The sequence below is a fragment of the Psammomys obesus genome, unplaced genomic scaffold, assembly GCF_907164565.1.
Source record: "Psammomys obesus unplaced genomic scaffold, mPsaObe1.curated_primary_1811, whole genome shotgun sequence".
NCBI lineage: Eukaryota > Metazoa > Chordata > Mammalia > Rodentia > Muridae > Psammomys > Psammomys obesus.
In genome coordinates, this window is record NW_026592510.1 from 18,037,473 (window position 1) to 18,060,028 (window position 22,556).

General features: G+C 41.3%; 1 protein-coding gene across 1 annotated transcript in view; it reads right to left on the reverse strand.

Moving 5' to 3' along the window:
- Positions 1 to 1,368: 1,368 nt before the first annotated feature.
- The window catches only part of Trpm6 (transient receptor potential cation channel subfamily M member 6), a 129,840-nt gene continuing 108,652 nt past the window's right edge, over positions 1,369 to 22,556 (reverse strand). Inside the window, exons 32-39 of the mRNA XM_055614178.1 lie at positions 20,824 to 20,874; positions 19,163 to 19,228; positions 16,706 to 16,992; positions 16,153 to 16,235; positions 15,218 to 15,423; positions 9,603 to 9,654; positions 4,204 to 4,310; positions 1,369 to 1,502 (exon numbers count right to left, since the gene is read on the reverse strand). Coding sequence (XP_055470153.1) covers positions 1,369 to 1,502; positions 4,204 to 4,310; positions 9,603 to 9,654; positions 15,218 to 15,423; positions 16,153 to 16,235; positions 16,706 to 16,992; positions 19,163 to 19,228; positions 20,824 to 20,874 — 986 coding nt within the window. The remainder of the gene's footprint in view (positions 1,503 to 4,203; positions 4,311 to 9,602; positions 9,655 to 15,217; positions 15,424 to 16,152; positions 16,236 to 16,705; positions 16,993 to 19,162; positions 19,229 to 20,823; positions 20,875 to 22,556) is intronic.

Genomic DNA, 22,556 nt, shown 5'->3' on the forward strand with positions numbered 1-22,556 from the left:
AGAGAGGGAGGGAAGAGAAGAAATTGCCCAACTTCCCCACCTCCTATCAACCCCAAAGCAGAAGGAAAAGGATTATAGATGAACTCTCAAAGTTAAATGAACCCCATATGATTGCTTTCCACCCCACTATGCAACACTTCCCTTGAGGTGCCGCCTAAGAAAGTAGGAATTTAGAATTCTAGAGCAGACTCAGAAGTAAGTCACCTAAGGTAAGCACTAAAGACAAAGATGTTTAGGCCCAGGAGGTTAGCTTCTGGCGAGTGGGAGCTGCAGGGGTGGACGGGGAGAGGTCTCCCTGTTCCCGTCTCTGTGGCTGCTGTAAAAGCCATGCTTGTTCTGAAGCAGGGCAACCCTGCCTAAGCATGCAAGAGGGAGCTGCCCACAACACGGGGTTGTTCCAGGAATACCTCACTTGAACCTCCAGAAACTGATGAAGTGTTCGTATCGTCAGAATTCTACGAAGGAAGTGGGTGGGGAGTACCTGCAAAACACTTCAGCATCTTTCCCCCCGGGACTGCACAAGGAGAGCATGGATGGGATAGGATACAGCGCCGAGAGGGAGAGGATGAACAGAGTGGCAAGGGTTTCTGGCCGTAGGGTTTCTGAGCTTAATAAAGTAGCATTACATATCCTACAGACATTCTCATTTTCTGTGAAAAAAAAAAAAAAAGATTCAAGAGAGATTGGTTTATATTTGTCCTTTTCTTTTGTTCGAAGACACTGGAAAAGCCCAAGCATCGTGTGATTGGATGATAATACTCCAATGTATCTAGAGTTCACCATGACATGGACCTTTTATGGCTATTTATGCTCCAAACCAGGCCAACAGACACTCTTCCCAGGGTTTTCCCTGCTGCTGCTATTCAAATCTTATATTGCTATGGAAGAAAGAAGAAATCACATATATTCTTAACGTATGTATACACATATGTACAACCCCTGGATGAAATAATGAATCACAGTGGGGACAAGTCTGCAGCACAGTGAGAAAATAAATTAATTTATCCCCTGGATCTTAAGTGTGCAACATTCTACTCCAACAGTTCCAAGTGGCCAGCTGAAGCAATGAGGTATAAAGAAAAGTATTCCCAACTGGCTCATCTAGAGTCTTCATGCAGAACCTGCCGATGAGCATGTACACCAAACATTCTGACCAGAGGTCAATACGCAGGAGGGGCCCTCCATGATATGCTGTGTCCTCTGCGCAGTGGGAGAGGAGGGTCAGAGGACACTTCCAGGGAGTTCCACATTGTAAAGTCATCCTGACAGAGATTCTGACACAGACAGGACCGTGCCGATCTATGTTCATCACCTCAGAGTTCACGGCAGAAGGAGCTGGAGAACCATCATTTTCCTTTGTCTCCCTTCTTATAGACGTGTGAGATCTTCCATGGAACCTCTCTTTATGTCTCTTGCTGGAAGCCCCTCAGCGGGTTCAACAATTTTCTCTGGTCCCGAGTTGCAATGTGTCCTTGCGATAGAATAATCATTTCTTTTTAAATCTGCAAAGAGAGCAAGACAGTTTCAAGGGATGCCTTAGAACACATTGAATCGTGCAGGTGGACTGGACTTCACGCTTAATCAAAATGCTCAGTCTCTGCTGCCCCAGGCCTTGGGCATACGGATTCCAAACACTCAACCATATCCAAACCCAGGCCCTCTCGCATCCCATGACTACATGAAACTCTAACTCCCTAACTGTGACTCACTGGCCACCACCTAGCAGGGAGAGAAGATGTGACCAGCCAAAGTTCATTGAGGTCCAGCAAGAAATGGAAGACCCTAGGAAGGATCAGAGGGACGGCTTGCAATGGTGACACAAGATGCCAGGGCTCAACTTTCTGCAAGAAAGCTGCCCTCAGCTCTGTGGCCACACACAAAACTTTCATCATCCGGAGATCACATCAGATGTTTCCTAAACCCTTCCTCTTCCGTTTACAAAGGAAATTTAAAGAAAGTGGCAAACAGTGTAAGCTTGGAAGGAGACTTTCGGAAAAAAGGACATTAAATGTTGCATGCATCTTTTTGCGCTGTGAATCATGAGTGGATTCCAGCCTGCAATTATGGAATGATTCAGATATCCATCCGCTCCTGCCTCCCTTACCTAGAGTCCTGATGTGCCTCAGCCCAGACCCAACCGATCAGCCCAGAGGACACAGTGCTGTGCTTTGGTCTCTTTGTCCATTTACTGTGAACTCACATCATGGGCATCTAGAAGAGCACAGCCTCCTTCTTCACTCCTTTGATTTGTTAGCCTTGAGCTAATTGGGCTCTAGGACTGGAAGCTGTAGGTGACGGCTCTAGATAGCCAAGGATGTCACTCAGGACTAGAGTATATATCTAGCCGTGGTGTGAACCCCTGAGCTCAACCTCTGGTACCAAAATTAAATGTTTTATTTCTTAGTTTACTTTTTAATTTTAAATAGTGATTTTTCTAGAAAAAAAAAAAACAAACTCCTAACATATGTATATGTATATTAATATATATTTAATAGTATAACCAACATTTATTGAGCATAAACATAAAATAAATCATCATACCAACTTGGTGAGACAGATACAATTATCACTTGCAGATGAAGATTTTGAAGGCCAAAGCCCTATAGCCAGGGGAAAGCAGAATTGGAGGGTATGTGAGCCCTGCCTGCCTGGGTCTAGATTCCAGGTAGTTATGCATATTCTTAAAAATAAACAAAACATAAAAACTAAAAGGTACTTCTCATTCTGTTCTCCAAACTAAACATTGTTACTCAGTTACCAACAATAAGAAAGAGGGTGTTTTTATTATTTCTATTTCAGTTTTAATTTTTAAAACCAGGGTTTCAGACATCAGAGAGAGTCAGAGAGAGAGAATGAGGAAAGCTAGTGAGCACTCTAGGAAGTCTTGCAGTTTGTGAATCTTAAAGTTATTCGAAAATAAAGAAGATAAAAAGTTTGCATGAGTAGGAGGAGAGAATGCATAAGAAAAAACAACAACAACAATAAAACTGGGGACAGGTAAAGGTGCTCGCTGCCAACCCTCATGACCCTTCCTGGGCTCCTGATGAGCAGTCCAGAGGACACAGAGTTGTGCTTGGATCTTCTTGCTACGAGGTCACATCATGGGCCATTGCGAGAGTGCAGCCTCCCCTCCTGCTTTGCTCTTTTGGCTTTCCCCAGCCACTTACTCATCTGCCACTGCAGCCTGACACTCTTTTGCCACTCCTGGGGGAAAGAACTAGAGGCCTAACTTCTTGGCTAAGTTTCACCAAAGAAAGCCTCCCCCACTTCCAACATAATTAGGAATTGCATACACAGGTCCACCCTGGTTATAGTGGAGGATGCTCTTTTGCTGATTTACAGTTCAGGATACACACACACACACACACACACACACACACACATATGGAACCTAACTATGTTGCCTAAGCTGACCATGAGCTCCTGGGTATAATATCTTTAGCTGTAGGTATGGATTCCAGTGTCAGAAGACCCTCACAATGACCCAGGAAAAAGAGTTAAGCAGGCTGAGGCAGACAGCAAGCCCCCTTTCTGAAGAGGCCAAATAGACCCCAACAGAGCCAGGATTTCGCTCACTACACACACACACACACACACACACACACACACACAGGCAGGTGTGGGGGCTGGGAGTGTGTAACCAGTGGTAGAGTGCTGGCCTAGCATAACAGAGTCCTGGGTTCTAAGCCCACTGCTGTAAAACAAACAAACAAACGAGTGAATAAAGGGGCAATTGTTCCAGAATAAAGTAGCGTTTTAACTGACAGCCTTTCTTTCCCTCTGGGCCACACCCTCTCCGGTGCCCAATGGGCAAACTGGAACAGAATAAAAATGCTACAAGCATGCTGGCTGGCTGCGAGCAAACAGGACGCTGGAAGGGAAGAGTGGGGCCTTCAGCCCATTTCACTTCCTTTAAGTGGGTGTAACTTTTTTTTTTTCCTGTGGCTTGACTGTGACAAGCACGGGCCCCAGGTTGTTTTATCACATTTTGGCAGAACCTCGAGCAATCCCTGTCCTTTTTTAATCCCTCCTAAGACTTGAAAATTTTCAGTCAGAAAGTCAAGCTTGTGAATGGCTGCGAATGAGATAAAAAAAAAAAAAAAAAAAAAAAAAAAATGTGGTTAAGATTTTCACTGGATCCCGAGTTACAATGACTGTTATTCTCTGAGAGTTTCTCGGGAGATACGCATCGCCGAGGCTTACCGGGCAGCCTGAGCCTCCCACAGCAGGCGTTGCAGCGATGTTTTGCAATGAAGCTTCTAATTGCATCTTCCCCTAAATTGGCCGGTCCAAACACCATCCCTCTTGATCTAGAGAAAATATCAGAATATCAATTAGATCACGGCTGAGAAAAAGGAGTCCAACCGGGATTCTCTGAGGTTGCGAACAGTATCCCGTAGTAACCTAGCCACTTAAAGGAGCCAACAAAGAACAGGGCGCTTTGGGAAAGTAACATTGTTGGGTTTGCAAATTTAAAATTCAAATGCACTTAAATCTTTGTACCCAACTCCAAGACCTACTGTGAAACTCATTCCAACACTAATCTGATAGAAGAGTGAATTTTCGATGTGCTACATTAAAACAAAATACAGTGAAACCCTTTTTAATGCATATGGGGTGAGAGAATGACATTCATTACCATATGCTCCACTAGAACACCCCAAAGGTGAAGGATAGAATAACTTTGCCGTGGAACACACCTTCTGAGAAGAATGCCTGTGCACTGCCGCACAGGCAAACACTTTTCTGAAGATGACTCTCCCCCAATCAGACCTCTCTGGACACGAGCACCCAGGGATTCCTGACGTTTGGAAAGGCACTTTCCACCCTGCAAACTGTTTCAACTGGACTCTTTGTGGGAAGTCAAGACAAGTATTAGCCAAAGAGTTTGAGGAAAGAGACCTCAGATGCCCAGACTAGGTAACAGAATTAATTACAAGTAGTGTCGCTGAGACAAGTTTCAAACTCTCCAACATAAAGATCCTCAGCAGACTCTAGGCTTGCTGTTCACACAACCATTATTCTTTAGAATTTGACCCTCCGCACAACACAGGACAGAAGGCACCAGAAATGTCTCGGAAGAAAGCTTATGAAGGCTAATATTTTATTTTAATGACATGCACAGTGGAAACAGCACATTTTAAAATCTGAACTCAATTACCGCTCTTAAATACCACGTCCTAAGGAGAAAAAAAAAAAGCCCAGCAGACTATCACAAAGGGAAACAATAAACTTTGCTTCTGAGGAATGTGGCTTTTCAAAAGAGACATGGTGTAAAAATGGACTTTTTTTTTTCCATCCGAGGATTGAAACATTTATCTCAATTTCCACTTCCTTTTGGCAGAAGAACAGTGGCTCTCTGAAGATGTGCCAAGCTCAGAATGAGGGCTGATGTCAATTTGATCTCAGATTGCCTCCCGCTCTGTGCTGGGTAGGTGGAGAAAACCTCTTGGGAAGACAGACTGGAAAGACAGTGGGGATTAACTTTCCTGGTCACTCAATCGCTCTCACAAAGCATAGCTCTCTGGTGGTATTTACCCGGCAGCATAAGCCGCTTCTTAGTAACTGTGCCTCTGTGCCTCGATTTCAGTCCTGCCAGAGAGACACTACCTCAGTCAGGTGACACAGAACGTGGCAAAAATAAAAATAAAATAAAATAAAATAAAATAAAATAAAATAAAATAAAATAAAATAAAATAAAATAAAAAAAGCAGAATCACTCGGTATTTAGACCAGAGCTCTCTGATCTGATAAAGTGAGGGTATCCGTTCAGTCATTAGCATGGAAGACTACCTTTGGAGTCTCTGGGTGACCTCATAGGAAAATTTCGCTTGTTTGCATTCCATACCAGCCGTTTCTGCCCTCCCAGGAAGGCATAAAGACACCCAACTAAGATATAAAAGCTTCAAGTAAAATATGGAAGCTGTTTTTCTCCATGGGCTTTGTGAAAATTAAAATAATACAATCAAAATTCCTACAAAATTTATACATTAATGATGCCTCCCACAGCGGGGAGGGTGAGGGGCTTGTAGGGGCATTGCCTTTGTATGTACGCTCCACGGCATGCTCCAAGCCTTGCCATCTCAGATAACTAAGTTTTCAAAGAAAACACAACTAGCTGTTTTCCAGATTTTTTTTTTTTTTACAACACAGGAAAAGCAGGTGGTAGCTTGGTTCTACGTACAAGGAAATGCTAATTAGTGCCATCTATACATAGTCACTAAAGGACATCTCATCACCATTTCATACTTGACAAATGCTCAAAACCATCAGGCAGTAGGCTAAAAAGACTCAGTCCCAAACTACCAACAAATGAGGCATGTTAAAGAGAGTTAGAAACAGTGGGAGAAGGCATGGGAAAGCATATTAGAATTAGTCTACAGTCGTGATCCCTTTCCAAAGAAAACTGCTCTCTTCCAATGGCTCTTTCCACTTACAAAGAAGTTAGAGCCTTGAGTGAGTCTCAATGTTCTCATGTGTGAACTGAGATTAAAACTAACACACAGAAGCCAGAAATGGTGGCGCACGCCTGTGATCCCAGCACTCAGGGAGGCAGAGGCAGGCGGATCTCTGTGAGTTTGAGGCCAGCCTGGGTCTACAAAGGGAGTCCAGGACAGCGAAAGCTACACAGAGAAACGCTGTTTCAAACAAAACAAACACACACACACACACACACAAATCAACTAACACACAGAGTTGTTGCATGGATGAAATCAGCTGCTTAAACCTGTGCCTCTTAAACTTGAATTTACATCATTTTACCAGAAAGGTTTTATATAAGTTCAGCTTCTGGTTCTTAAGGCATAGAGAAGGCTCAGAGACCAGGCATTTCCCTGGTGGTAAAGTTGACCTATGGCTCACACTTTGTTTAACAAAGATTTCACACAAGCTTCATTGATTAATTAGATATCGTTCTAGTGGAACTAATTAGTTGAGAGAAAATAAAACTTAGGGTCACTGTGAAAACCAAATACATAGAGTTGGGCATTTTCACAATGAAACCATTCTAGCCATTTCAGGAAACACTGTCCTCAAGTCATGGAACACGAAGCTGCCATAATAATTTTATAGAATTACACTGAGGAACTTAAAAAAATGTACAGTGACGAGGGCCCTATTCAGACATTGCAGTAGAATGCCAAACCTAAGCATGTTTTTTTTCTAATTCCCCATATGACCTTAATAGAAATTGAAACCCACTTCCTATAGAATGCAATTAAATACCTAACTGTCAAGTAGGATAATATAATCTTAGATTCTAAAAGATGGAGTATTCAGGTCATATTAAGTGATATATGCCAAGGTCAAAATTTAATGAACAATAGACACAATACACATAAACTCAGTTCATTATATATGCAAAAAGTCTGCACTGAAAAAAAAATTGTAAAGGAAGTTCTCATAGGAAAAAAAAAATCCTAATACAAGCCCTTGAGCACACAAGACTGCTAAAGAAATAATATGATTAGCTGAAAACACTTCAACTGTGCTAAACTGAAAAATAAAATAGTCCATTATTCCACAAGTCCAACATGGACTCAATAGGCAAATAAATATAATAGGAATTGGGTGCTGCAGAGGAGCGCTCTGCCTCATCTGTATCTTCCTTGTCCCCACTCCCACCCCGAGCCAAGTAATTCCTAGCACACTTTTGATTGGTGAATGGACATCTTCTAAGAGAACTCTGCAGACGGGCCATATTCACAGTGAGTAAATCATTCAGTGAAAGAGTGGTGCAGAAAAGCCTGTTGATTATTTAATGAGGTCCCCGAGAAGAAAAAAAAAAAAAAGCTTCCACATTTTACTGTGTCAGGACGTGTTTTCTATGACCTGGCAACCAAGTACAGGCCCTCAGTTTGACCAAAAAGTGGGAATGTTAACCCAGCACGGCTAGCATAATCTCAGCAGTAAGGAGGCAGAGGCTCAAGGCTCCAAAGCCCAAGGCCACCCTGAGCTATACAACGGTGAGACTTCACAATTAGAAATGAAGTTCTCTTATATTTATGGTTGTGAGCCTAGCCTTTAACGGCTGAGCCATCTCTCCAGCCTTCTCTGTGGCCTGGTAAGGCTTCTTGACTGTGTTTTTATGCACTCCCAAACTGTTTTATATTTAAAGTGTTAAGTGTTTTTGATAAAATATGTCATTTAAAATGTTTTACAAAGTTAAATGTATAAAACAAATTTGGAAATGGCTATGATAAAACTGGATTTTAAATTCTTAAAAAAAAAAAAAAGAAATAAAGTTCTTTCAGAACTGAAAGTGTTATTCAACCCACGGTTCTCGAAGTCCCCATAGGTCTGCGGTGTCAATCTCATGTGTAACATGTAAGAAATGCAGATCATTTGGCCCCGCTTCAAAACAACTAAATCAGAAACTCTGGAGCTAAAACCACAATGATCTGTTTTAACAAGTTCTCCTGTGGACCACGCCAGTAACTCACACGTAAGAACCACTGCTGTTCTCCATATTGATCAGTTATCAGTAAATTGGCACTTTTCATTCCACCTTTAAAGGGACACCTAAAAAGCCTTAGTGCCAAGTCCTCCAAAAATCACAAAATGTCCTGGGAACTCAAAAGACAGGTGAATGACTCATTCCTCTATGTAAGTTGGCTCTGAATTAAGTTAGACGGTCTGATGCCTCATATTTAAGCCTTGTGGCTTTGGGCTCTAACCACGTGGCTAAGAACAGCACTCTGCATTCTCAGTTCTTCCCTGGTTTGCCTGTAAAGAGGCTGGTTGGGCTCAGAAGCAGCCATTCCACAGTGAAGACAACAAAGGAAGCTGCTTCTGTTCCTGCATTGTTTCTATGTCAAACTAAACTAACAAGACCAAGCCAAACTTAAACCTTTCCCTCTTACGTTCAGACCAGTAGAAAACACAAGTCAAATTTGCAGCCAAAGTCTGAAGACTACACTGACCCTTATAATTTCTACTTATGCTGACCAGCCCAGCTCTAGAATTAAATTTAATTCATTTTCATTCTTTCTCTTTACTCATTTCCTAGTTGAGGTGGCTTGGAAAATCTTGTCTGAAGTATGAAAAGCTTGATGTAAGTCTAAAAACCTTGTTTTACATCGATGTGCAATAATAGTTAGAAAACTTTTCTGGGATCTAAAAGACAATACGTATGTGTTTAAAATTCTCTTAAGAAACTAAGACCTCTGCCCACAGTGTCCTGATCATTTCCAATGTTTTATTTTTGTTTTGAAAAAACTAAAGTGCTGGCTGGAGCTCAGTGGTTAACAGCACTGGCTGCTCTTCCAGAGGACCTAGGGTTCCGTTTTCAGCACCACATGGCAACTCACAACTGTCTTTCAACTCCAGTTCGGGGGATCTGACACCCTCTCCTGGGCTATGCATTCACAGGATGCATAGACATACATTCAGTCAAAACACCCACAAGTTTAACAATAACTCATTTTTTAAAGTTATGAAAAAAGAACCGTTAAACATTACATAATCTATGCAGATGACAAAACATTACATGATACACATTAATATACATAATTTTTATATTTTATGCAACCATTAAAAATACTGTTAAAAACATAAACAAATTGAAAGCACACTTCTAAATTATAACCCATAAGTCAACTCACTGTTTGTCTTCGGGTTTTATAACAGATGGGTCTGTCAAGTTTTCTCCAACACCTCAAAAGAAGAAGCAAAATTCGTTAAGCAAATGAGGGTCTATTTTCTTAGATATGCAGAAAATTAATAACTGGATTCTGTTTTCCTTTTTTGAAAGATACATTCAAGCCAGATGTGGTAACTCACCCCTGTAATCCTAGAACTCGAGAGGCTAAGGCTGGGGAATTGTCACTGGTTCAAGGGCAGTCTGAACTATCTAGTGAATTCTAGGCCAGCCTGATCTACAGTGTAAGACTCTATCTCATTCATTCTATAGTAAGTTAGTTAAATACCAGGCTAATTAAAGGGTCTGTGGAAATCTTTTAGGAAGGTTTTTCAATACAGGGTGTCCTGCTACAGCCTACTCTGAACTAATAAAAAATCTGGCCACAAATTAGTGTTTTAATGGTGTCCTAAGACTTACTGATAGTGGCATCTATCAATAGACCCATGTATCTGCAATTCATCTGCCAGTTGTATGCACTGAGGCATCTAATTTTACTTTCTCTAATTCTCATGGCATTAAAATATTATCCTCAAATCCTCAATTTACATCTTATCCTCATTTACATCAATAAGTACATTGATGTTCAAAGAGATTGAAGAACTTGCCAAAGATTGCTTATCCCAGAAGTGGCCATAACACGATTAAAGCTGGGGCAGTACTGTGTTCCTCCCACTAGTTCATGGTCTCCTTAGATGGCCTCCGCCAGTGCTTGGCGAGGGTGAGGCCCTGGGAGGTTTTGCAGGTACAGCCTCTACGCATCAAAGAGACACATCAAATGCTATATCTATATATAGTACTTATAAACAGTAGAATAAAACGACACCACATTCTTGATCTGAGAGCCGGCTCCACCTGCGTGTTCAGCTGAGAAAATTCTTTGAGGCTTATGCTTGTGCTCTGTGCACTCTGTGAAATGCATCTTCAATAAAATTTAGTTTTGAAAAGAAAAGAGCAAAGCCTACACATGGGTGCAGTGTAAGGCTGAACTTAATCAGAGCCCGGTTCAACACCAAAAGTAAGCCTCCGCTACCACATCCAAGCAGTGAGGGGACTGGTTTCCAATGGCGAAGAGACTTCAGGGATGCCAGCTAGACAGTGAACGAGCCAGCTAGGTATACCGAGCAACTTCTGAGACCACTCTCTCACTGGGGCTTTTTATTTCCTCTGCTTGAAAGACACTGACTCTGTAGGGTGATTATCAAAAGTTACATGAATTCTAGAATATTGTTATATTACTGCTACTTTTTGAAAAAAGTTCATGTTTGTTAAAGTGGAAGAGGAAAATTTCAAGGGACCCCCATCCTTAGGCAAAGAACTACAGAAAACTAAGGACTGCTGAGAGAGAGAGAGAATTAGTCATCTCCAGGGATGAGCTCCAACACTAGTTACCTAATACCAAATGGTCATCCCTGAAATCATGTGCATATGAGCAAAACGAAATGGACTCTGCAATTTATATTTATATAAATATATATATATATGGAAAAGTGATATATCTATATCAACAGTGACCATGAATTTGAGAGAGAATGGGGGAAGGTATATGGGAAGAGTTGGAGGAAGAGGTCACAGGAGAGGGTGGAAGGAGGATAAGAAAAGGAGAAAAATGATGTAATTATATTTTAATTAAAATGAAAGATTATTTTAAGAAATAAGTTATAAATCTGCATTTTTTTAAAGACAGAAGCTTGCGTCTTTTAAAGATTTCTGCTGCGGTCTCTCTCTTTTGGAACAGTTAGCCTGTCACGGGAAGCTGTAACTCTTACACACTTTGTGCTAAGAAGCTGATTTTCTTGGGAAAATAACTTAGAGTGGAGACTGGAGCAGGAATGTTCAGCACATGTGAGGAGGCGGCTGTTTCATGACTTTGTGAACCTGATGAAGCGAAAGAGCCCTTTTTTCTGAAAATGTCTTACCATAAAATCCTAAGTACATAACTCATAAAGGAAATCAATGATCCTGAAGAAGTTATCAAAATATTTTCACTGCTGTGTTACAATACCTACATGGCCTTCTTTATTAGCCCATTCACTGGCAGGATTTAACTCAGGCCTGCTGCCCACTAGCACATCTAACAAGTAATAATTACAACTATGGAGTGAACAGAATCAGGCGGAAGTGTGTTCCAGCACCTCCGGTAGATGGGCTGACAGCTGCGGAGCCTTTACCTTTTTAATTAAGCCCAGACCGAACTTTAAGCCTGGAGCTTATGATAATGATTAAAGTTTTAGGTCCATGTCTAAATAAAGTGTACATTTAAGCCAAGACTATGTACAATAGCTGAAGAGGCACTATTAGTTGGAAAAGAAGAAAATCTTTGCAGAATTAGAGAGAGAGAGAGAGAGAGAGAGAGAGAGAGAGAGAGAGAGAAAAGAAAGAAAAAGGAATGTCTAAATTTCATTCAAGAACAGTTAAATCTTGTGGCTTGTTAGAGTCATAGAAATCTTAAGGCAGAGAAAGGCTCCACCCCAAGCCCTACCATGGTCTGGCAGTGAGGCCTAGGTACCCTCCTTAATCTCCCTGAAGCCCTGGTTTATCATCTGATAAGGCCTTATCAGAAAGGGCTACTAGGAGAATTCAATGCGTTGTATCTGACCCATAATAAGTTTTCAATGTCGGCTGTTATTCTCAGCTTCTTTATTATATCTAGACCTTCTCATGAAGTGAAACATTATCTTCTGATCAGGGGTAAAATCATATTTCTATCTTATTCCCCAAAAGCGCATTTCCTAACTCTTACAGAACACCTTGCAAAGGCGGGGTTTTCTTTAAAAACCCATTGACCCATATTTGTGTGTTAAAGCTCAACGCATTTTGAGTTGCTCTAGTGGAAGAAGGGCTTTGTGACCTGTGGACAAAGAGAGAAGCCCTGAAGAGCAACAGTTCAGTGCTTTCCACATTCAGTTAGCCAGGCTAACTCACAGGGCTATTCCAGACACACGAGAGCTACTCAACCCAGTCCCTCCGGCTTCAGTCTCTCCTGATATCTGGGAAGTATGGAATAAGTAAACTAATTTGATATCTAATTATTCTCTTTACTGATGATCTCTCTTAACCCACACCCAGAGAAAGCTCAGAAACTTTTATAGAACTTTATCCAACTAGGCAACACCCATGACCTTCTATTCCTTCTATACAAATAGGTTACCTCTTCGTAGGAACATCATTCATGATGATGTGGGTACCAACTTCTTCTAAAAATTGCTTTATTGAATAAAAAAAATTAATACTGTATCGCCAAAGGTTTGTTGGAAAAAAAAATAGAATAAGAAGAATACTAAACATTAATCTAATTTCAAATACAATTGTTTTTAATTTCCACTGCTGGGAATTAACTGTTGGACTTCAAGTGTAATAATGATGATTCAGACCTTCCCATGTAAAATTTTTAAGTGGAAAAATACCAGAAAACTTCATTATAATTATAAATAATGGGAAATTGGTCACACCTCCCCTCAGAGTAGAGCTTCCTGGCCTGCTATGGCTGTTTCCGGTTAACTGCCCAAGTGTTCCTTCGTGCTTCCTGCCCTCAAAGCAGTAAGGGCTTGACACAGAGAACTTGCCTCACTTGAGCTCCTGAATGAGTCCATAACTAAATCACTTAACGGCATGATATTGTTTTTCCTGTTTGGAAATGAGAGAGGTGAGACTCAAGGCGAATGCTCCACAGGGCATACAGCTAGTTTACAGTGGAGGCAAGAAAAGTACATCAACTTTCCAAAACTAGAAATACTAGTAAACAAAAGGCAACATAAAAGTGAACAAAAAAAAATCTTAAAAACACAATTTTCCTTTCCAACCTTGTTTAGATTTAGCTAGCAATAGCATTATAACTCATATTCTTCCATGAATTCTGCCCAATAATTATCTTGTCTCCTGATACAGTTCATGCATTTCATGACACCTATTCTGTGTGTTCTGTGATGTCTGCTGATGCCTTCTTTGAAGGTCAATGTTTTGACATAGTTGACTTGCAGTGGCCTATTTCAGCAATTCACATAATTACTCAGAAGAAGAATAAAGTTAATTTCCTTTTCCACCCCCAAGACTTATAATCGCAGCATTTGTTCTGTTTAATGTCACTTTGGATTACTAAGAGACATAAAAATCCCCAAACATAAACATCATTAAACTAAACCCTATTCAAGTTGAAATACAAAACACACTGAAGAGTCATCATTAATGCCTTCCAGTTTTTCTTTGGTTGTTTTTTGTTGTTGTTTCTGTTTTGGCTCTTTAAAAAACTCCACCCAAAACTCAAAGCCAGAGCGCAAACAGTGGAGCACAGATGAAAACCATCAGTGTCTCTCCAACCAGAGCTACAAAGCAGATGCCTTTGGCACCCCCAACTCCGGGTGTATATTCATCAAGTGCTTGCTGGTATAAAAAGCTGAATTCTTTTGGACATGTTAATTCAGTTTATATTCCTTCCTGAAAAAAAAAATTGTTTGAGGTTTAGAAATATAATCCAGCCTTGAGAATACAGGAATACCAAAAGGCAGACATACTTAGTAACATGTGCATTGCTTTAAGTGTAGATTGACCACTGAGCATGTGAGACAGATTTCAAAGTGACTTTGCATATTCCTGGATATTGTAACCGGTGCCCCAAGAATGTCAATCTCAACATTTCCCAGCCTCCAACCTGATTTTGCCAAGAACTGAAAAGTTAGGGAAATCAGAAAAGAAAAGAAGAAAGTTCAGGTTGTTTAAATTCACCCTAAAATGGTTATTTCCTCTCAGAATGACACTGTCAAAGAAATACAGCAGTGCAGGGAGAAAAGGATATGTAGAGTCAAACCAGCCTAAGTCTGCATCCCGCCTGTCCTTTAAGAGCTGTGCAACCAGGGCAAGTTATTTAAGCCTTTGGTCCTAAGTCGTCAACAATATATATTTCAAGGCACTGCTTCTGTGATTCAATGAGGTAACTTTTATGACAACTTCTGGGCCAAGTCCTTTATTTGAGTCCAAAGCTCCAGGCTATGAGCCCAAGAAGCATAACACATATACTGTGCCCTCCTTACAAGGAAAGCCTGCTGGAGACTCTCTGTGCTGTGGGATTAGCCATCCCACAGGAGGTGGTAATAGTGGGAGATACTCTGATCAAAGGCTTTCATTAACTAAGAGTGCACTGCAGCCCTCTTTTGGAGCCAAGGTCTTCCCTGAACTGGCTTATCAAGGAATACATCAAAGAAAGCAAACTACATTATAAATTGCCAAAGCAAGAGACTCAAAATAGTGAAAAGTATCCAGAATTTAAACTTTCCCATGCATGTGAATACATATTTAAATTTCATGGTAAGCATACGGCAAGGCAAAGGGGTAACACTGAAACAAATGGTACAAAAATCATTCCCCATCTAGTTCAAAATTTAAGATCCGAATTCAATTTTCTGCCTGCATTCCCCGTCCTATCTAAGAAGACAGCAAATCCAGTACTCATGCTCATCACTGTACAACATCTCTGAACTAAATACTTACATCTCTCTACCAAGCTAGGCAGAGCACCTCCATGTGCCCACCCGAGTTATTGGAAGCTTTCTGGAAGCTTTGCCCCCTGTCTCTTCAATTAATTACCTTGCAAATCTAAGACCAGCAGCTCTCCCCGGGTGTACTCATATGTCCAGTGAGAGAAAGCCAACATCAGCTCTTCCAGGGTGTTGGTGGGTACGATTTCATCACCGTTGTTGTTATTGTATTTCCGAAACTCCCCAGACATGAACTTCTCAATGGTTAACCACTGGTTGGCTGAATGGCAGTACATCAAGAAAACGTCTAGAAACCTGTGAGGGGAAAAAGAAGCTGGAGATCATCCCCCACAGAACAGCAAGCATGGCAGCTACCCTACAAAGCACTGGGCCGCACACATCACCTACCCTTGGCCTTTCTGTGGAGAGAGGGAACGCCACACTGGGAGGATTGTTCCCATGCTTATTTGCCTCCCTTTTCTTTGAGAGAACTTTCCAACTTTTTTACAAGGGCCGGATACAACTTTTCTTGCTGGGCTCTATAAAATTTCTTTATAAAACGGAGGGGGGTGGAGGGGAAGGCTTTATTATCATTTCTCAGCAACAAATTATGATCTGCCTTGATAAATGAATAATATCAAGACACCCAAGGGAAGAACATGAAGGTTTGTGATTGCAAACTTCCTAATTGGTTTAGGATGCTAGGGAAGCAACTAAGCTTTAAATAGACATGTTTTGGGGCCATTATACCCCTGGGCATTAGCAACTACACCCAGCATCTGCCTGTCTCACCTAATTGAAATGTTGGTCATCAATCTGTCTGAACTCTTTTCCACTTGCATAAATTCAGGAACTTAAGCCAAGGTACGTCTGGAACATCTAATTCTCTTTATGCAAGTCTGCATAACTACAGAAGAAAGAAACCCCGAAGAAGGCCAAGGAGAGCTTTCCCATGGGTCTGGTATTTCTCATGTCTAATGGGCTGAGAAGAGGTTAAAAGAAATTCTTCTTATAATGAAGAGCCACAGTGCCAGGCTTACCTACCTTGGAGTATAGGGAATAGTTTGTGGTTTTACTTGGTTGAACGTATAGATGAGTTTTTGGGCAGCTCTTTGCTGTTGAATTTCCTAAAAAAAAAAAAAGAAAAAGAAAAAAAAACAAAAATTTATATATATATATATATGTCAAGTGTGTCTGTGACAATATCAATTATCAATAATAATTATAGGAAAAGAGGTAATAAATTTTGGAGAGAATCAGGGGACATGGAAAGTGTTGGAGAGTAAGTAAGGGGTCGAAATGTTGTAAATACAGCATTTGTGATATTCTCAAAAAGATTAAATATTGGTTTATTAGCATAGTCTTACTTATTAAAGGACAAACAATTTTTAGACTGCCCAACATTTAATATTATTTAGCTTCTACCAATTTATACCGTCAAAGCAAATGTTCTATGTAACAACAATTAAAAATAAAAAAAAAGTTCACTGCCTTCAAAAACTAACATACTCCCTACCATCTTGGATAAGGATGTAGCCACACTTCTATGGTTTTATTTTGTCCATCCCAGCTCGGGGTGTCTGAGCCTCAGGCTTACCCTAAGGCAGAGATGAAGCACAGTGCTCTCCTGAAAGATTTTGTACCACATCTGCACAACCTCTGGGAGGAAGGACTTCACAATGAAAACCTGGCCGGGCTTGAGGACGTCATCCTCAGACCAGGTGCTGAGGACTCGCATGGCTCTTCGGAGGCCCCCATCCATTTCCTCTTGTGACAGCACCTGGATCATGGCAGCTCTGCCGTGCTGGGACCAGGAGGACATGCTCTTGTCGAGGGTCAGAGGGGAACTTTCTTCAAGCTTGTAGATGGTCACTTCCTCTCCCGCTGCAATGAGAAGCAAAAGCCAGTTCAGTGAGACACCAGGTCTGGGGTGTGATTGGTGCCCTGAAGATCAGCTCAGAATCAGGTCAGTTGTCGCTGGGATCAGAGGTGGATGCAGCTGGCAGGAGCTAGAGCGAAGTCAGGGTGCACATCAGCCTGACTTGTCCTCTAGTGAAGTTGGGGAGAGGAAAGAGGAACAAAGCATCAAATGATTTCTAAGAAGTAAGTTGTTACTTACTGTAAACTAACTAGACAAAAAGAGTATCGAAGCAGTATGAATATGTTGCCATTGCTGGACTTTTTTTTGGATACATGGTTTGCTTTATAACCTTTATAAGGCTGAGCTAGCAATCATTACACATCCCAGACTAGCTCCAAATTTCTGATCCTTTTGCCTTAGCTTCCTGAGTGACTAGACTATACACATGTGATATGACACCTGGCTGAAGACAAACATATCTCTAGAGTTATTCATTATCACCCCCTACTACCTTCTTATAACATTAATACTATGCTGTATACTGTATGTGACTTATATGTGTATCCATGTTTTAAACATGAACTACATGATGGATTTTGTTTTCTGGGTGTGGTTGTCTTTGTTTCTCTTGCTCAATAAGGGGTAATTTTACCTCACCAATCATACACGGTTTTACCCGGTGGGCATCACTGAGTAACAAGGTCATACCCTGAGCCACTGCCTTTTCCTTTGGAGCCCATTAGCAAGCTACTGAAACCCTCCATTTCCTCATCGGTAAGAGTGAATGATAACATTCATTTCAGTGGTTTGCTGTGCAGATCACATATATTGTCAGGGTTATAGCAAACCAGGACCTCAGATACAGACTCAGTCCCACTTAAAAGGACTTTATACACAGCCTGACCAGGCACGGAGGCGCACACCGGTAATCCCAGCACTCGAAGAGGCAAAGGCAGGCTGATGTTTGTGAGTCCAAGGCCAGCCTAGTCTACAAAGCAAGTCCAGGACAGCCAAGGCTACATAGAGAAACCCTGTCTTGAAAAACAAAAGAACAAACCCAAAACAGGACTTTATACATAACATACTGTTCTCACTTTCAGCTTATAGACCAGGAAGGTATCATCGCTGGACTTGGACCTCACCAATATAGTATTATTGCCGCATAATAGGAGCAAATTTTACACAGAGGTGTCCTGGAGGTCGTTAACTCTTTGCTTTCTTATAACTTTGCTTCAAATATCCCCAATTTCGTTGTGGTTTTTGTTGTTGTTTGTTTGCTTGCTTGTTTGTTTTCTGTGAACACCATATTAAGTTGCCACAGAGGAAGCCATCTATTCCCTCACCTTTGTATCTAATTCCTTCTCAATAAATGTACCTGGAGAACGTGTGGTATATTCTCAAATGTTTATTCTTGATGCCCAAGTAAACACCACTGAATAGCTCTCTGGAGTTTCAATTCTTTTAGGACTTTAGAGAAGAGCTATTGATTTGCAAAATGAACTATGGAGCCAAGTGGAAGAGGGAGGCATCTGCATAAGCCACCGGAAGCCAACCTGGCCCCTCCCCCCTGGAGCAGTGTGAGGAGAATGAAGATGGAGGGCAGGGCAGGGATCTTTGTCCACTCGCAACTGCTGGTGCTTTTTCCTGCTGGGCAGAAAACCTCGGGTACCTTTGACGAACACAAACTTGTTTTTCTTTACTGCTCCAACTTTTAAAAGCTACATTTTCAGTGTGAAGAAAGAGCAATCCACGTCCGTGAAACAAAACAAACAAATATAAAACAATAAACAAAGGATTTCTCTTCCCATGCTTGTCAGCTTTCAGCAAACTGACATGTAGCGCTTTCTTCTGGGTTCATTATATAAGGTTGGTTTGTTCTTTTCTTCCCTGTACATGCCCAGCCTAGAATCACTGGATGCCAGGTGCAGCACCACGCTTGCTTCCCAACTGCTGACCCCTGTAGGTCCCTGCCCCATAGTGTCGGCTTCTGACCCTAAATGCTGGCCACAGCAGTTAACAAGAATTTCTACTTTGGAAAATGAATCTCTTTAATCTACAACATGGCCAAAGTGAAATTTGTGAGTCAAATAAGGCAAGTTTTTTTGTTTGTTTGGTTGGTTGGCTTTTTTTCTGTTGCATGCCAGCATTCAGTCCAGCCTTGCCTACCCGCAAGAAGGGGGAGATGCTACTCACCGAACAGCTGGATTGGTGTAAACGGTATGGTCTGAGACAGCCTCATTAAATTATTCCTTTCAATGGCTGCAAACAAAAACAGATTGACTACTTTAGGTCTGCATCAACGATTCAACTTACAGAAAGCCCCACATATCAAAATACACAGAAATTTCAGAATTTCAAACATCCTTTAATTTTTCCCTTAACAAAAATATTACAAAGAATAGTTTCAAATATAAAATATGCCTCGAACAGGAATAATATCTTAGTCTTGGGAAACTTTCACGTGCGGCTAAGAAGCACGGTCTAAGAAGTAGCTACCTCCTTGCTCTCCCAAATAACAAATTAGACACTAGCTCAAATAATATGCAAGTCTTTCTTATAAATGGATTTTAATCTATGGTCCACATTCTCCGGCTTCTTTTCCAAAGCAAACCCAGCGCACAGTGGTCTATGGGGACATCTGCTGTTGGTTGTGTGGAGTTCGCCTCCTTTTTTTCCCCAGAGAGAATGGAACACTAATTTTAATTAGAAGCAAGTGATCTGCATTTTCCTGCCAAGAGCCATAGCCTAGCAGATCAGAGACTGTAGTATGAGTTACAGTATTCCTCACTGGAGACTCTACAGCTGGCAGAGTCAAAATAATAGATTGCTGCTGAGCTATAGGATCCAGTCACAGAAGCCTGGACTGAGAAAGCTGGAATCCACAGAACCATTATTCACCACAGAGGAGAATTCAGGAGGAGATGGTCTGTTATAGGACCTTAAACAAATGGCCTTCACCTAATGAGACTGGTAATTACAGTGCCAGGAAGGGCTTGTTCACAGTGAGTGCTAAACCCTGTAAAGCCTTGTCCTCGTCTTATCTCAACCACGGAGAGCAGTGACCCACATGAGAGCAGGAACCACCTCATGGCAAAGTCCAGCTGGTCTACATTACTTTGCATCTCAAAATGTTTGCCTCTTAATTCTCCGCGAGCCCTTTGGCAGACCATCCCTCAGAAAGGTCAAGGCCACTCATTCCCACTCTGAAAGAAAGACAGCTGAAGCTCTGTGAAGCATTGCTTAATAACAGAGTGGAGACCCTTGATGCCTATGTTTCATGGCGTCTTTGCAAGGCATGTTCACTGGCTTTACTCTGTGAGGGTGCCATCCATTCAGTGGTTATGTTCTCTGAGGGAGGACTTTCAAGAAGGACTTGCAAGTCTGCCCTTTACCCAAGTCCAAACTATGAGGACCAGGCTGGGGTACAGCTCAGTGGTAGAGCACTTTTCCAGCAAGGCTCTGGGTTCAAGCCTCAGAATGGTAATAAAGAAAGGGAACACTTGCAAAGGAAACTGTTTAAAACACTAAAATATCTGGCTTTTGGCTAACACTGAGCTTGCAAGGAAATTTTAGATACCAAGGGTATCTTCTCCTTCAAAATTTGGAATTTGCCAACACCACACACACACACACACACACACACACAATTAATGTGAATTCTCTTAAATCCCAACAGTTTGTTTTTCACAGTCAGTGCCATGGTTGGAAAATCTAATTATTCTAAACACAAGAGTAAACAGTTTTCTGAATTGACGCCGTATTGATAATGTGGAGCTGATGGATGCTCATGTTTACAGGTGCAGAGGCACGCACATGTGGCTCAGCTGACCCATCTGGACACACACGCTTCCTACCTGAATAATGGTGTTGAGGCTCTTGAGGGCTTTTTAAAGAGGCCGAGATATCTGAAATCATAGAAATGATTGGCATTTTAATTACTTGGCTGGAGATAAATACACGTTTGTACCCTCCCTTCAAAGTTACTATTAAACGGCTTAATCAGAATAGCTTCTCGCGATTCAGAAAAGCTCGCCCAATATCCTTTAATGCGTTATTGCGCTTGGTACCCTGACAGCATCCAACCATTGGTATAATATCTCTGAGCATATTTATATAGGGAATTGGAGAAAGACAGGTAATATTAGCCTCAAAGACGTATTTCCTCTGAACCAATTACACCTCTGAGTTACAGAAGGCACGCAGCTGCCCATCATGACATCCCAGAAGCATGGTCCCCTAAGCTTCTTGGCAAGAGGCACCTACCCACGCAAAGACAATGTTAATGGCAAGTTATTAGCATACTACCTCACTGACTGAAACTAATGACAAAACATTATGTGTGTGTGTGCAGACACATAAGAGGAGGTGGCTAGTATCACACCATGGGATTTGTCAGGCTCTACCAGGACCCTGCATTGGGAACACCCCCTGCAATGCTAACTCACTCTTGTCTATCTGTTCCAGCCCTAAATCATAAGGCCCCAGAGAAAGCCTTTGAAATGGTTTGCTGTTCCAGGAAAATCAAAAATTAAAGCGGAGAAACTTCAGTCTCATGGCAACAACTAGATTAAACAGCAGAGTGAGCCCAAGTGTACGGAGCACTCTGGCTTCTAATTCCAGTTAAAGAATGGAGCAAGTGTCCTCTGAGAGGGCATGGCAAAGATGACAGTCAGCAGAAAGGACTTCCACTTCTGGATTCAGTCAGTAATGTAGACTTTCAGCTCCCACTACGGGTCACAGTAGGCATGAGAGTGACTAAGACAAGGGGCTCACCCTTCAGAAAAGTAAATACAGTGTACTGGAGAAAAACACATGCAACTGTAATCACAACAACTGCTAAGTGATATAAACCATTGAATATTGAAGTTTATAGATTTCCCTAACATCATCTGTAAGACAGAAAGTCACAGTCATCTGATAGTGACAAAGCTGAGTGTCAATCTAGAATTCAACATCTAAGGAGCTTCAAGACTTTAGTGGTATTTATTTAACAAATTTTTACTGAAAGTTGACTGACTATACATGCCAGACAGATTGGTACTCTATGTAAGAGAACGAAAAAGATCACAGCTTGCCGTTGGCTATCTGAGCAGCTATTCAACATGTTGGGCAGAGTCCTTTCAAACCCATATAGGAGAAAGCTTCCATATGCAAGCACATGATTGGCTCTTAGTGTGTGCTAAATACACCACCATCAGTTGGAGAAGAGTCAAAATGAGTCCAATGGCCCTGCTCCAAAACAGGTTACTCAAGGCATTCCAAGCTGAGCATAGAGGTCAATGAGAAAAGTGCTTACCTAGGGTACACAAGGCCCTGCAGTCAATCCCCAGGACCACAAAATAGATAGATGGTAGAAGATAGATAGATAGATAGATAGATAGATAGATAGATAGATAGATAGATAGAAGATGATAGATTGATTAATTGATAATAGATAGATACATAATAGATAGATAGGTGGTAGGTAATTGATTCATTGATTGAGTGATAGATAATAGATATATAATAGATGATAGACAAACGGACATACAAATAGATAGATAGATAGATAGATAGATAGATAGATAGATAGATAGATAGATAGATA